Source organism: Chanos chanos, chromosome 7 (assembly GCF_902362185.1).
Source record: "Chanos chanos chromosome 7, fChaCha1.1, whole genome shotgun sequence".
NCBI lineage: Eukaryota > Metazoa > Chordata > Actinopteri > Gonorynchiformes > Chanidae > Chanos > Chanos chanos.
In genome coordinates, this window is record NC_044501.1 from 36,632,790 (window position 1) to 36,645,489 (window position 12,700).

General features: G+C 45.7%; 1 protein-coding gene across 2 annotated transcripts in view; it reads right to left on the reverse strand.

Annotated features, from left to right (window-relative positions):
- Window positions 1-491: 491 nt before the first annotated feature.
- The window catches only part of tnfsf10l (TNF superfamily member 10, like), a 17,326-nt gene continuing 5,117 nt past the window's right edge, over window positions 492-12,700 (reverse strand). The window contains exons 2-5 of one of the 2 annotated variants that reach the window (XM_030780250.1): window positions 10,778-10,927; window positions 3,036-3,072; window positions 2,709-2,816; window positions 492-1,382 (exon numbers count right to left, since the gene is read on the reverse strand). In XM_030780250.1, the coding sequence (XP_030636110.1) occupies window positions 928-1,382; window positions 2,709-2,816; window positions 3,036-3,072; window positions 10,778-10,927 (750 nt within the window). In that variant the 3' untranslated portion in view covers window positions 492-927. The remainder of the gene's footprint in view (window positions 1,383-2,708; window positions 2,817-3,035; window positions 3,073-10,777; window positions 10,928-12,700) is intronic. The other variant, XM_030780249.1, reaches the window with a different exon arrangement.

Here is a 12,700-nt window from a genome sequence, read left to right on the forward strand (position 1 = left end):
TTCACTTTACATGAAACTCGTTGTCGACTATTTATAGCCATATGGCTATTTGTGATTGCAGCAAATATATGTTATGAATGCTTCTGGAAATGGGTGATGGGAAATTCCAACCAGGATATGGGCTTAAGGTGAACATTCATTTGTGTGTGTGTGTGTGTGTGTGTGTGTGTAAACGCGTCTGCGTGTTTTTTTTTTATCATGATCGGCGTTTGTTCTCAGATGTTGAGCCTCTTTAGAACGTCGCTCCACTGGTCCGACTGGAGTTGGCTTCACCCCTCTTTACTGAGACTATGCCAAAGTTCAGCAGTAAAGGCTGGTAAAGCCACATACCTCCAACGAGATCCCTCTGCATTCCTTCTCTTCTTCTCCTCTTCTCATATCTCCCTGTTTTGACTCAGGTGTCAGCACCCAACCCCCCCCCCCCCCCCAAAAAAACCTGTCCTCCAGAAAAAGAAAAAAAAAAAAACAACAAAAAAAAGGGTTTCATTCGGTCCAGTTGTGCCCACAGACCTTAAGTTTCTCTTTTTCTCCTCGTTAAAGCGTTAAAACCGTTTGGCACAGACGTAACCTCTCACCGACGAGGCTGCTCTGCTATCGTTGTCTGTTTTTGTTTGTTCGTCTGTTTGTTTGTTCGTTTTTTTGCTACCGTTTCCACAGTCCACATCTTTGATGCGGCTTAAAAATGTACATACATTCTCCTGTCTTTAAAAATTAACAATAAACCGTGTCCGTGTTTCTCTACGCCGCTTCCTTCACATATAAAAATCATCTCTTTTGTTTCTTAAAAAAAAAAAAAGAAAAAAAGAAAAAAAACCACTAAAGCACATTTTAACCCATTTCACAGGGCTTCCATTTTAACATTCCACTCAGTGCCTCGTGGGTAATGTAGTCCTGGTGTAGTCTCTCTGCTTCACTCTCTCGGTCCTTTCACAGGTCTAAGCGGAAAGCGCCAAAGTAGCTGGACGACTCGTCGGCGTGCACCATGGTGGGCGAGGAGACGGAGACGAACACTTCGTCCCCGGCGCGGAGTTCGAAGAGGCCGCCCTGGTAAACGGAGTGGAGGGCGTACTCGGCATCTGGTGCCCAGCATTTGGTGCCCACCCCCTTCAGTAGCTGTATGGGCTTCAGGTAAGAGGTCTTCTTATAAATACACTGTACCAGCTGGTGACTGACGCTGTGCTGATCGCTTTCGCTGGGGGACGGGTAACGGAAATACACCTGCGCGTACAGGTAGTAACGGCCGTCCTGAGGCACACGCAGCCTCCCGTTGGTCAACGTCATGTTGTGCAGGTGGGAGCCGAAGCTCTGATTGGCCCACGAGCGAACGGGGTGGAGACAGGATTGGTGGAGATCGGCCTGCGGTGTTGGGATCCATTGTGAGCCTGGGGAGAGAGAGAGAGAGAGAGAGAGAGAGAAAGAGAGAGAGAATTAGAATTTTAAACGATAAAACTTTAATAGCGGAAGTGCAGCATACCCAGTAGTAGAAGACGTCTCGAAAATCAGTTACAACGAAATATGTCATGAGGCCAATGGAGAACCGAGATGACAGATTTGAGAGAGAGAGAGAGAGAGAGAGAGAGAGAGAGAGATGAGAGAGAGAGGGAGTGAGAGAGGGAGAGAGAGATGAGAGAGAGAGAGATGAGAGGAAACAGTCATAGAGAAGACAGAGGTTGGGGGACAGAGAGAGAGAAAAGACAGAGAACAGATGGAGTGAGGGAAAGAAAGACAAATGGGAGAAAAGAGAGAGAGAACAACGTGATGGGAATGATTAGTGGACGAAGCAAGTTTGGGATATGTAAGAGGCCACAGTCAAGGAAAGAGAGAGAGAGAAAAAAAAAAAGAGAGAGAGCTAGCGAGAAAAGAGGAAACATGTGAAATATGAAAAAGAAAAAAAAAAAGAAAAAGAAAGGGAATGGAATGGAATGGAAAGAGAGAGAGAGAGAGAGAGAGAGAAATGGAGAGGGTGAAGAAGGGGCACAGAGGGAGGCTAAATAAACACAAAGGGCCCTGCATTCCTCTACGGATCAAAAGATGAATATCAGATCTGGGGTTACACACAAGTACACCCCCCATGTGCCCTCTCTGTTCTGGCTGGTACATCTCAGACGGAGAGGGTGGACGGGGGGAAAACGCTCTCTCCTAACGCTCCCTGGTTTTTTTAACTGATCTCTCATAATGTTCGTGGAACGGTGGAACGTTGATGCGTATCTCGTGGTTCTTCACATCTGTTTATGATGTCATGTCACGTGCGTTCGACAGACGGCCGTGACAAAGTAAAAATAATCATGGCTACGTGATCGTGTGCCCGCGCGCATGCACACACACACACACAGTTCATATAGCCAACTGTAACCCTAACCATAGCCAAAAAATACTTTGGCCCTTTTAGTTTAAAGAATTAGTATCATATTCGTTCATTCACTCATGTCATAAGCTGCTTATCCTCATCGGGGGTCGCAGGGGTGGGGGTAGGGGTGGGGGTGGGGGTGGGGAGGGGGGGGGGGTTGCTGGTGGAGTCTGTCCCAGCGCTCATTGGGCAAAAGGTGGGGAAACACCTTGGACAGGTCACTTGTTCATCGCAGAATTAGCATCATTAGCATTTTCAGCTTTGCATTTCCTCACAAGTCATGAAAAACCCAGACCACATACACACACACACACACACACACACACAGCACACACACACACACACACTCACACACACTCACCTTGTAGGCTGCTGTCTCTGAGGGTAAGGTGTGCTGACGGTCTTTGCGTAACGGCGGTGACGAACTTTGACCCTGTTGTGTTATAAGTACGTGGTATGGCCCTGGCTTCTGAGAGTAAAAGAAACAGAAAAGAAACAGGATAAACTTAAATCAACGAAAGCGACACAATACCCAGACTCACAAACACGACACACACAGTCACACCTGGAGGCACCTCAGCTGAGCCTGTGTTTGTTAACGGTTTAACATTCAACGTCGTGTTTTTCTTTCTCTGTTTGTTTACTTACTTATTTAATTAGTGAAAGCGTACACTGCGTGTCCACTCACCTTGTAATGCATGTTTGGATATTATATTTTCTGTCACCTGCGTGAGAGAAACAGACAATCCCATCAGAACACCGTGACTCATTATTACGACATTTCAGCCTTTCTTATCTCAAGTTATGGTAAATGAGTGGCTTTACTGTGACCTTGCACTCTTTCTTACTTTTGTCACTTGCTGGTTTTCTTTCTAGAATCTCCCTCTTTCGTTTCTTCCTGTTCCATGTCTCTCACACGTTCTCATACTACTGAATATGGCGATGGTATTTGTCAGCCTCTAGCATAATAAAGCAGCACTTTATGGGCAGCTGTACAAGAGAAACATCTCTCTCTGTCTCACTCTCTCTCTCTCTCTCTCTCTCTCTGTCTCACTCTTTCTCTCTCTCTCTCTCTCTGTCTCTCTGTCTCTCTCTCTCTCTCTCTTTCTGTGTGTGTGTTTTTAAAGTACATACAAATGTAACATATTTTTACAAGTGGACGTGTGATTTGAGAAGACATGTAATTTAAGAAGATTTGAGGCTCTGTAGCAATGTCGCTGAACATTTAAAAAAATTTTTTTTTTTAGGTCTTATTGCTTTAGCTTAAAGGCACAAAGCAGTTGTGAGCTCATACTGTGGTATTTAAAAAACCGCTCTGTGGCATTCTGTTCATTTTTCGACTTGTCTTTCATGACCGGGATTTGAACCAACAACCTTCTGCTTAATGGTCTTTTTCCTGTGCCCCCAGGTAATCCAGCTGCTGCCTTGCACCTCCTCCCCCTCCCCAAATGATGGACTAAGACCAGGGCTAACTCAAACATTTCTCATTCAGTCACTTACTCACTCACTCACTCACTCACTCACTCACTCTCTCACTTAGCTTAGACTACGCTGCCTCAGGTTAAGCCATAGGTTCATGCCGACACCCTCCATTAATCACAAGCAGGCAGTTCGGTTTCAAAAGCACAACCGCCTACGTACACATACATTCAAAAATAACTCACTGGCATGTTCTCGACTCGTGTGCATTCAGACAAAAATAGAAAAACGATTTTTTTTGTGTGATGTAACAACTTCTCCACGAAACGGTTTAATGCTGATTAACAGATTTCAAGGAAGGTCGCAGTGACCTTTCGAACCAGTTTCAAAAATGTTTCCTTCTCCCTAGATGGGAGAGAGCGATGTCGACACAGCCACACAGTCGCATTCGGAACCGTCGCTTGTGTGGTCAAGACACACGGTGAAGTTTAAAACAAAGAGTGTTTGTTTCTCTGTGTCCCTACATGTGTTTTTTCTTTGATTGTTTGTAGACAGTAGAATTAGCAGCCTGCTGTGCACGTCAAGCTGCCCATTATTTGACTAACCGGGCCAGTGGACGAGTTTTCCGTGACTTTGAAAGACTTGCAAAAGTGATTCTCGGGGCAGATTTGGCAGGGGTTTCGGTGACAAAGGCTCGCTGGTGTCTGAAAAGGAAACAGCGGCGCGGACGCGGTCGTCTAGGAGGTGAGGACGCCATCAGCCGTGATCGAACTACGACCAAAAATCGCGTGTTTCTCAACCTTCAACAAGCAAAAGAAAAAAAAAAAAAACCTACCACCGGCGTACCAGCTCAGAATTAGCTGGCTGCAAATAGTGTAAAGAGACAATTTAATGAAACAGAGTCCTCTAAGAGCTACACAGTGATGGATAGTTTGGTCGGATCGTATCGTATAAACCTCTTATTATACCAAAAAATGAGTGGTGCAAAAAAAAAAAAGGGGGAAACGAAAAACAAAAGAACAACGGCCGAGAAAAAAAATACAGACAGTGGTCTACCAAGCAGTGGAAGAACAGTCATATGAAAAGATGAGTCATTTTCTGCGCTGTTCTCAAAAAACCCCCCAAACAACCAAAAAAAAGGAGTGCATATGTGCTGACCCCCAAAAGAAACACAGAAGCCTCAGTGCTCCTCTTTCCCACGGTGGAAGGTTCTGGTGGTTCTGTTAACGGCGTGGGCTCTTGTTCCACCTGCCGCCCGGTTCTGGCCGGCCAGACCGGACAACTCCGTGGGTAGACTCCCTGCAGTGAAGCCTGAGGCGGAACTCGTCGCTGCCATCGACAAAACACCGGGTAACGGCATTTCCCGTGAAGGGACGGTGTTGCATTCCTCCCAGAAGAGCTCCAGACAGAAGCAAAATCTATGTGGAGCCGCGCTGAAGCCGTCCCGGCTGTCCCTGGGGGCCCTGAGCCATATTAAGGCTCTATATTTTGGTGTTTCCTTTATTTTGGCAGTTACTTGTAACTTCTTTTCTCTCTTTTAGTTGCAAGCCCCCCCCCCCCCCAGCTTTCACTGTAGTGATGGAATATCTGTTTTTCTTGGCTCTGTTTTGCCTCTTCATTCATCACAAGGAGGACTGCCTGCAGGCTTTACGATGTGACAATCAATCAAAGACAGAAGCTACAGACACTGAAGAGCACAGAGACCAGAGAGTAAAGAACACAGACAGTAAAGAGCACAGAGACCAGGGAGTACAGAACACAGAGAGCAAAGAGCCCGGAGAGTAAAGAGCCAAGAGAACACAGAGACCAGAGAGTGAAGGGCACAGAGAATAAAGAGCACAGAGAACACAGAGACCAGAGAGTGAAGGGCACAGAGAATAAAGAGCCCGGAGAGTAAAGAGCCCCGAGAGTGAAGAGCACAGAAATCACAGAGACCAGAGAGTGAAGGGCACAGGAAGTAAACAGCACAGAGACCAGCGGGCAAAGGGCACAGACAGTAAAGAGGACAGAGAGTAAAGAGCACAGAGAGTGAAGAGCACAGAGAGAGTAAAGAGAGCACAGAGAGTAAAGAGGACACAGAGAGTAAAGAGCACAGAGAGTAAAAAGCACAGAGAGAGTAAATAGAGCACAGAGAGTAAAGAGGACACAGAGTGAAGAGGACACAGAGAGTAAAGAGAGCACAGAGAGTAAAGAGGACACAGAGAGTGAAGAGCACAGAGAGAGTAAAGAGAGCACAGAGAGTAAAGAGGACACAGAGAGTAAAGAGGACACAGAGAGTGAAGAGCACACAGAGAGTAAAGAGGACACAGAGAGTAAAGAGCACACAGAGAGTAAAGAGGACACAGACAGTAAACACTACAGACAGTGTGCAGACTTAAACGACTGATCTGTCTGGTCTCCTACGTCTGAGAAATTTCTGGGTGGACTTGAAATGTGCCATAATTTTTTTTTTTTCATATTTATACTACACCCACGACAGTCAAAGGGCAATAAAGTTTAGAGAGACGAAATGCCTTTCACGATATGCAGTTAAAAGAAAGATTCAGAAAGTCCACAAGGGCATCTGTCTAGCCGCATATGTTATATCTTAACCCCCCCCCCCCCCCCCTAAAGGTGGGGGACCTTGTTTATTATTTTTATTGTACGAAATCACAAAGGTCATTGTAACTTCGTTTACATGAAGTCATACTGTCATATACTGAATTATGAAGTAAGGAAACAACACAATGTGGCCAAAGATCATGTTACAACAACTCTTAACAATAAGAATAAACAAAGACGGTACGAAACCCCTCGCCCCTGAGACCGAGGCCGAGAAAAGGGGCGCTCTTTTGTCGTTAAAAGGGATCGGCGAAAAAAAAAATAAAACGGCGGAGACAGAACGGGTGCGCAAACACACACCCCTGCTGTGAAAACTATTGGTCGGATTGTTTGAGTTTAGCTAAAGCGAGAACCCAATACTTTAATATTAGTGTGCGGTTAGGGCTGGAAACTGTTGTTTGCTTGGCTGGGATGAACCGTACCAGTTTGCTTCTTTCTTCCTTCAGGAGGGTCATTAATAAGTAACTGATTCTCTGTTTAAGGGCTTAAAGCGAGAGCAAACACTGTGCAGTCTCGATGGCTAGACTTTACACTGTGGGACGCACCAGTGCCCGGGCAGATTATAATCTGATAACAGACAAGTTATTGTATATTTATGGTAATTTACTCTTTCTCTCTCTCTCTCTCTCTCTCTCTCTCTCTGTCTCACACACACACACACACACACACACACAGCTCTTTGCCAGTGTGTGCACATGTATGTATAACTGTGTTGAATTTTTTGTGTTTCTGTGTGTACATTCAAGTTAGTGTAAGCATGTAGGTATGTGCGTGAGTTTCTGCGTGGGTTAATAAGTTTGAATGTGTTAGTGTGCATGCGTGCCAGTGCGAGTGTTTGCCTCTTGCTCTTGTTTCCTGCAATTCAGAACTGGAGTCTGAGAGAGAGAGAGAGAGAGAGAGAGAAAGAAAGAGAGAGTAAGAGAGAGTAAGAGAGAGAGTGCGTAAGAGAGAACAAGCGTAAGAGAATAAAAGAGAGAGAGAGAGTAAAAGAGAGAGAGAGAAAAAGAGAGAGAGAGAGAGAGAGAGAGAGAGAGAGAGAGAGCGTAAGAGAGAACAAGCGTAAGAGAATAAAAGAGAGAGAGAGAGAGACAGACAGGTAGGCGAACATACTTATCTGCTACTCAGGATAACATGGAGTGATTATATACACCAATAAATACTGAAGTCAACAAAGCAAAGCTTTAGGATTAGCCACTGTGGCTCAGGTGTAACTCTCTGCTCATCTGTATCTGTTAGGGTATGTCTTTCTCTAAACTCTGGATCAGGGTAACTGGAGTCCTGTACAGTTAATGGGGTGATAAAGATATGACAGGTCATCTTACATATGGCTCTCTTTCCGAACGGAACGCTAGCGCCGCCTTTTAAACTCTCCGCTTGGTTCTCCGAAGCCGACATGCTGGGCTCTAGCAGTAATCTGACTCGAAAAAAACATGCCAGCCCTGGGAGCAGAGAACAGAACTTGGCAGAAGGTAACACCACGGTGTACTAAACACACAGAGCAATGAGAGACCGCCGACTGGACCCTGGCTCCAGGACTTTATTAACCACTCTGTTTTTTTTTTTTGTCTTTTTTTTAAGCCCCCCTCCGACCCTTGGTTTCTATTCTTTCTTTCTCCCAAACGTCTCTTTTGTGTACACGTAACAGACCAAAATTTGTTGCACTCTTTTTTTTTTTTTTTTTTGGTCGTTTCCACCCCCTCCTCCTTGCCCTCTCATTCTTTTTTCCTTTTTTTTTTTTTTTTTAACGAAAAGACAAAAAAAGAAAAGAAACAGATAAGGAACAGAAATCCAAACAAACTATATACTCCGTTAGCCGCCGCACGCCACAAACATGACCCTATAGCCACAGAGACACAAAGAGCTAAGGTTGAAGGAGGCTGACAGACACAGGCTTTTGTGTTTTTTTCGGGTGGGTGTTGGAATTAGCCGACAGTGGGAACTTTTTGTGGCTAATTCCTGATCTCCACACAGCCCTAAATAAGGAGCAGCGTGTCAGGTTATTGGCTCCGAAGCCTCTGTCCGTATTGTTGAGACAGCATTTCCTAACTGCGGACTTCAGGAGCTGGAGACGGGATGCTTCCGGGGGTAATGAGTCATTAGGTGAATCCGAGATGCATAGGAGGCCCGGACAGGGAGGAGGCGGGTGGGTGAGTGGGTGGGGGGTGGGGGTGGGGGGAACAAAACGTCCCATTGAGAAAGATGGGGTGGAGATGGGAGGGTTTGGGTAACTGAACCGGGATTTAGGGATTTTTTCAGGAGGGTTTCTGTGACCAAGATTGCACCCACCCAGCTCTCTCAGCGAGCTTGGATCGCTGTAAGGTCGTTAATACATCCTAGCCAATGATATTCGCTGGCACGGAGACAACGCGCTCCGTCGTCGGACGACTCCAGTTCTGCTCCCCTGCCGCATCTACGCCGACGGTTGGCGACGCTCTCGAGAGCGGTTTTGCATGCGTACGTCCCATGCGGATCTCGGCAGAGGAGAGCGTCTGTTAAACAGATAAAGCGTGAATTTGGCCATCCATGTCTCGTCTTGGATCTGGCTTCACATCAAAGCTCGTGAAAAAAGGCCGTCGGGGGGCCCGCGAGAAAAACAATAGCCGGGCCCGCAGTGCGTGTCAGATCCAGGGGACGTTGGAAAAACACCTCCCTGCTGCCCCCTCAATCCCATCGACTACCCCCCCCCTCCCACCATCCTACCCCCCACCACCATCCTCCTCCCCCATCCCCAGTAAAGACCGGGGGGGGGCCTGTTCTGTTCAGGAATCTGGCGACGTAAGAGTGTGATTATGCTGTGCTCTCTCTTTGTTTCCCTTGTTCTACAGTAATAACTACCAGGTGCGTCGACATTCTCTGGATTCTGGTGTGCCTCTGCTTCAAAATGCGCATTTCCTCTAAATGTCTTTCTTTCTCAATCTCTCCCTCTGTCTTTGTTTCTTACTGGCTCTGTCTCTCTCGTGTTTCTATCTTTGGTTTTTGTTTTTTTTGTTGTTGATGTTGGTAGTGGTGTTTTGATGGTGTTGTCTGATGTGCGCATGCTTCTAGAATGTATCTATTTTTTTGTCTCTTGCCTTTTCGTCCCTTGCTGGACCAGTTTCTCTCTTGCTCTTTATCTCTCTCTCTGTCTCTGTCTCTCTCTCTATCTATCTATCTCTTTCTGCCTAACTTAACATCTGTCTGCACTTCTCCTTCTGTCACGTACTAATTCACTGCCACTGTAGGTTATCTTCTAATCCAAAAATGTTATCAGCTTTATCCTATTCTCTCTCTGTCTCTGTCTCTGTCTCTCTCTGTCTCTCCTTCTCTGACACGCCATCAGTACAGTTGCCGTGTCCATGTTCATTTCTTTTCTGCGGCCAAGCCTTAACGGGATCTGGGCATTCCGTAGGGGGACCGTAATTGCATCCATGTCTTTGAGTAGTGGCACATGTGTTTTGGATTAAGGGCTGGATGCCTGTGTCTCACTGTGCCGATAAATTGTTTGCAGCCTAACTCTATTAGTCCTGAAGGTTTTGACGCGTCACACAAGCTGGCGGCACAACATATACATCAGCAGCCATGCGGAAAGGTTCTGAAGGGAGGGAGGGAGGACTTGCTCTGAGTAATATCTCATTTACTCTGAGCTGATGGATTATGGAGAGGATAGAAACAGAGAAAGTTTTGGAAAATTTCCGAAAGTCGATGTGCCCTCGTTGAAGCCGGGAGCGTCTTTCTCTCCTTCTCGCGTACGAACAGCTCAAACGGAGGAGGAGGAGAGAGGAAAGGACTAAAGTGGAGAGAACTATTCCAAGGGCGAAAAAACAAGGTTTTTTTTGTTTTTTTTTGGTATATAACCTAAAACATGGTGCTATGTGTTTCTGTGAAGAAACGTCAAATGAATCCCTTGCCTGTATGTGGGTCCAGAGCGAGACCTTCGCTTCCCCTAAAGCAAGCAACAGGGACAAAGGAAAAAAAAACCCCATGCATCTGGATTGAGTCTTTTTCAGAATCTCTAGAACCTCAAGGAGGGAAAAATGTCAAAGAGGGCGAGAGAGGGGAAGTCCAGACATCTTATTAAAAAAAATTGAGTTGTGGCTAGTTCAAATGAGGGACAAACTGCTTGCTCACTGAGAGGACTGCTGAATGGTATACTGCAAGGACGTGAAAAGAAAACAGCCCTTAAAGCACTAAGTGACTCACAAATCATGTTTTCATTTATCGTGAGACAAGCCCCCTCATGTCACGAACATCAGTTCTCTGGAACCTTAGAGAAAATCCTGCTTTTGCGCCAACCAAAGACACTACTTGCTTCAACAGATGGACATCTCTCAAAAGGCCGACTAGAGCGAACCGACAATGCTAGAGGCAGAATGGCTCGGATACACTTGACTTTTTTTTTTTTTTTTTCAAAGATTCCAGATGTTTGCTTACCTTGGAGATGTAGTTCTTAATGCCCTCTGCCAATTTGAGGCAGGGTTCCCCAAACAACTGGGCCAGATTCTCAGGGATGTCCCGATCTTTGTCCAAAGCATTGAGAAGACCCAGACAACGAAGCTCCTCTGTCACCCCCTCATTCTTCACCTGCCAATAGGAAAGGAGTTATCTCACAGGACTCTTCTCTGACAACCAATGGTGATGCACTACAAACAGCACTTTTTCATCATCAAAAAAAAGGCTACAATTTTTTTAACAGTCCCTAAACAAAACAAACAAACAAACAAAAAGCAAGTGGGTTGATTAGCTGCAGATAGATTCCAAAAGCCATCTTAGATACAGTTTTCCCTCAGGAATCATCATGAGAATAGTCTATGAGGAAACCATCTACAATGTGAGACCTTTTCTTTGAAGGTTTACCCTGAACATGGTATACATCTTGATATTATCAATTTGATGGACGCCCAGTGGGGAAACAATCAATTTCACACATGTTTAGCCAGATGGGGAGCATGTCTTAAGCTAATGAGACATTCTAGAGCAAATCCTTCTATGATGGAAGTTTTTTTTTTCTTTTGTTCTTGCTTTCCTCACAAAACGATTCCCCTTCTCCAAAGACCTATACTCAAGACGTCACTTACCGAAAAACTTTTCGGGGGTTTATGTCTCGAGTTAAGGATCTCTGCATGCAATTTAAGCCACCAGGCTTAAATGGCTCAGAGTCACGGTTGACGATTGCTCTTAATGATTCTTTAGCAATTCCCGGTGGACCATGACGGAAAGGGCTGAAGGGCTTCGTGTTTTTTCGTGTGCCGTGATGTTGCACTTTGCAAAGCATATCATAGGGCTAATGAAGGCCCTTAAAACCCCCTTCCCAAACCGCCCCTCTCCCAGTCCACCCCCTCCTGCCTCCCCCAACACACTCACAAGACAAGGCCATCCTCTTTCGGGTCTGGGCTGGGAGAGCTTTTGCTGAAGGAAAAGACAGTCCAACGGTTCTAATGACTGCATCCAATGCCCATGGCTACCACGGCTCTAGCTTTTACTGATCTCAGGGAAACTAAACACTTTGTTTGGGCTCCAATGTTGGGTTTCGGTTAGTTCCTGCTATGATATCATTGCCCTCTCCTTTATATTTAATTGTCTCGAAGACTTCCTTCTCCTACTGTGGCAGACACCTGGAGAGTCATTGCTCATTTCTGAGAAAACAGACATGAGCTTTCTCCATGTTGCAACTTGCGAAAACAGGCATACAGTCAAGTTGACTGACAGCCCTTTCCTTCACGCGTCTGCCAGACTCTATAACTTTTGTTTTCTCGAAAATGGTTTGATTATTAATCCAGTGCTCACTCAAACCTTGTTATCCGGGGTGTGGTCCTACTTTTTTGTGCCAGTCAGCAAAAGGGAGTGTATTATTGCTATTTCAGATAATGACCAAGAATGACACAGGTCCTGTTCAATGTCAGGAGTTTTCAAAACAACCTCACTGCAACAGTTACAGTAATTACTAGTGAGCTATGACAAAGTTATGCACGGTTCTTGAAAGTTGAGTAGTAAATGCAAGATAATAGAAGTCAGCAAAATAAGCCAAAAGGCCTCGAACAACAGTGAAATCATTCAGAAATGGAATGGTTAATGGAGGGAACAGTGTTAAGGCCAGTAAGGGCTGAGAAAACGTCTGTGATCCCAGAGAGACGGGCAGGAAGTGGGAAACAATGCTCCAGTGTTACCTCCCGCTTTCTGGGACAAGGGCCCTCGTAGCTATGGCCGAATGTTCTGCTTCACTCCACATCCCGCATTTACAGAACGGATTAAAAAAGAGAAGCCAGGCGTGTAACTTAAATCCATGCCAGAGGCTTGCTCTCTCTCTCTCGCTCTCTTTCTTTCCCTGTACCTCACTCTCTCTCTCTCTCTCTGCCT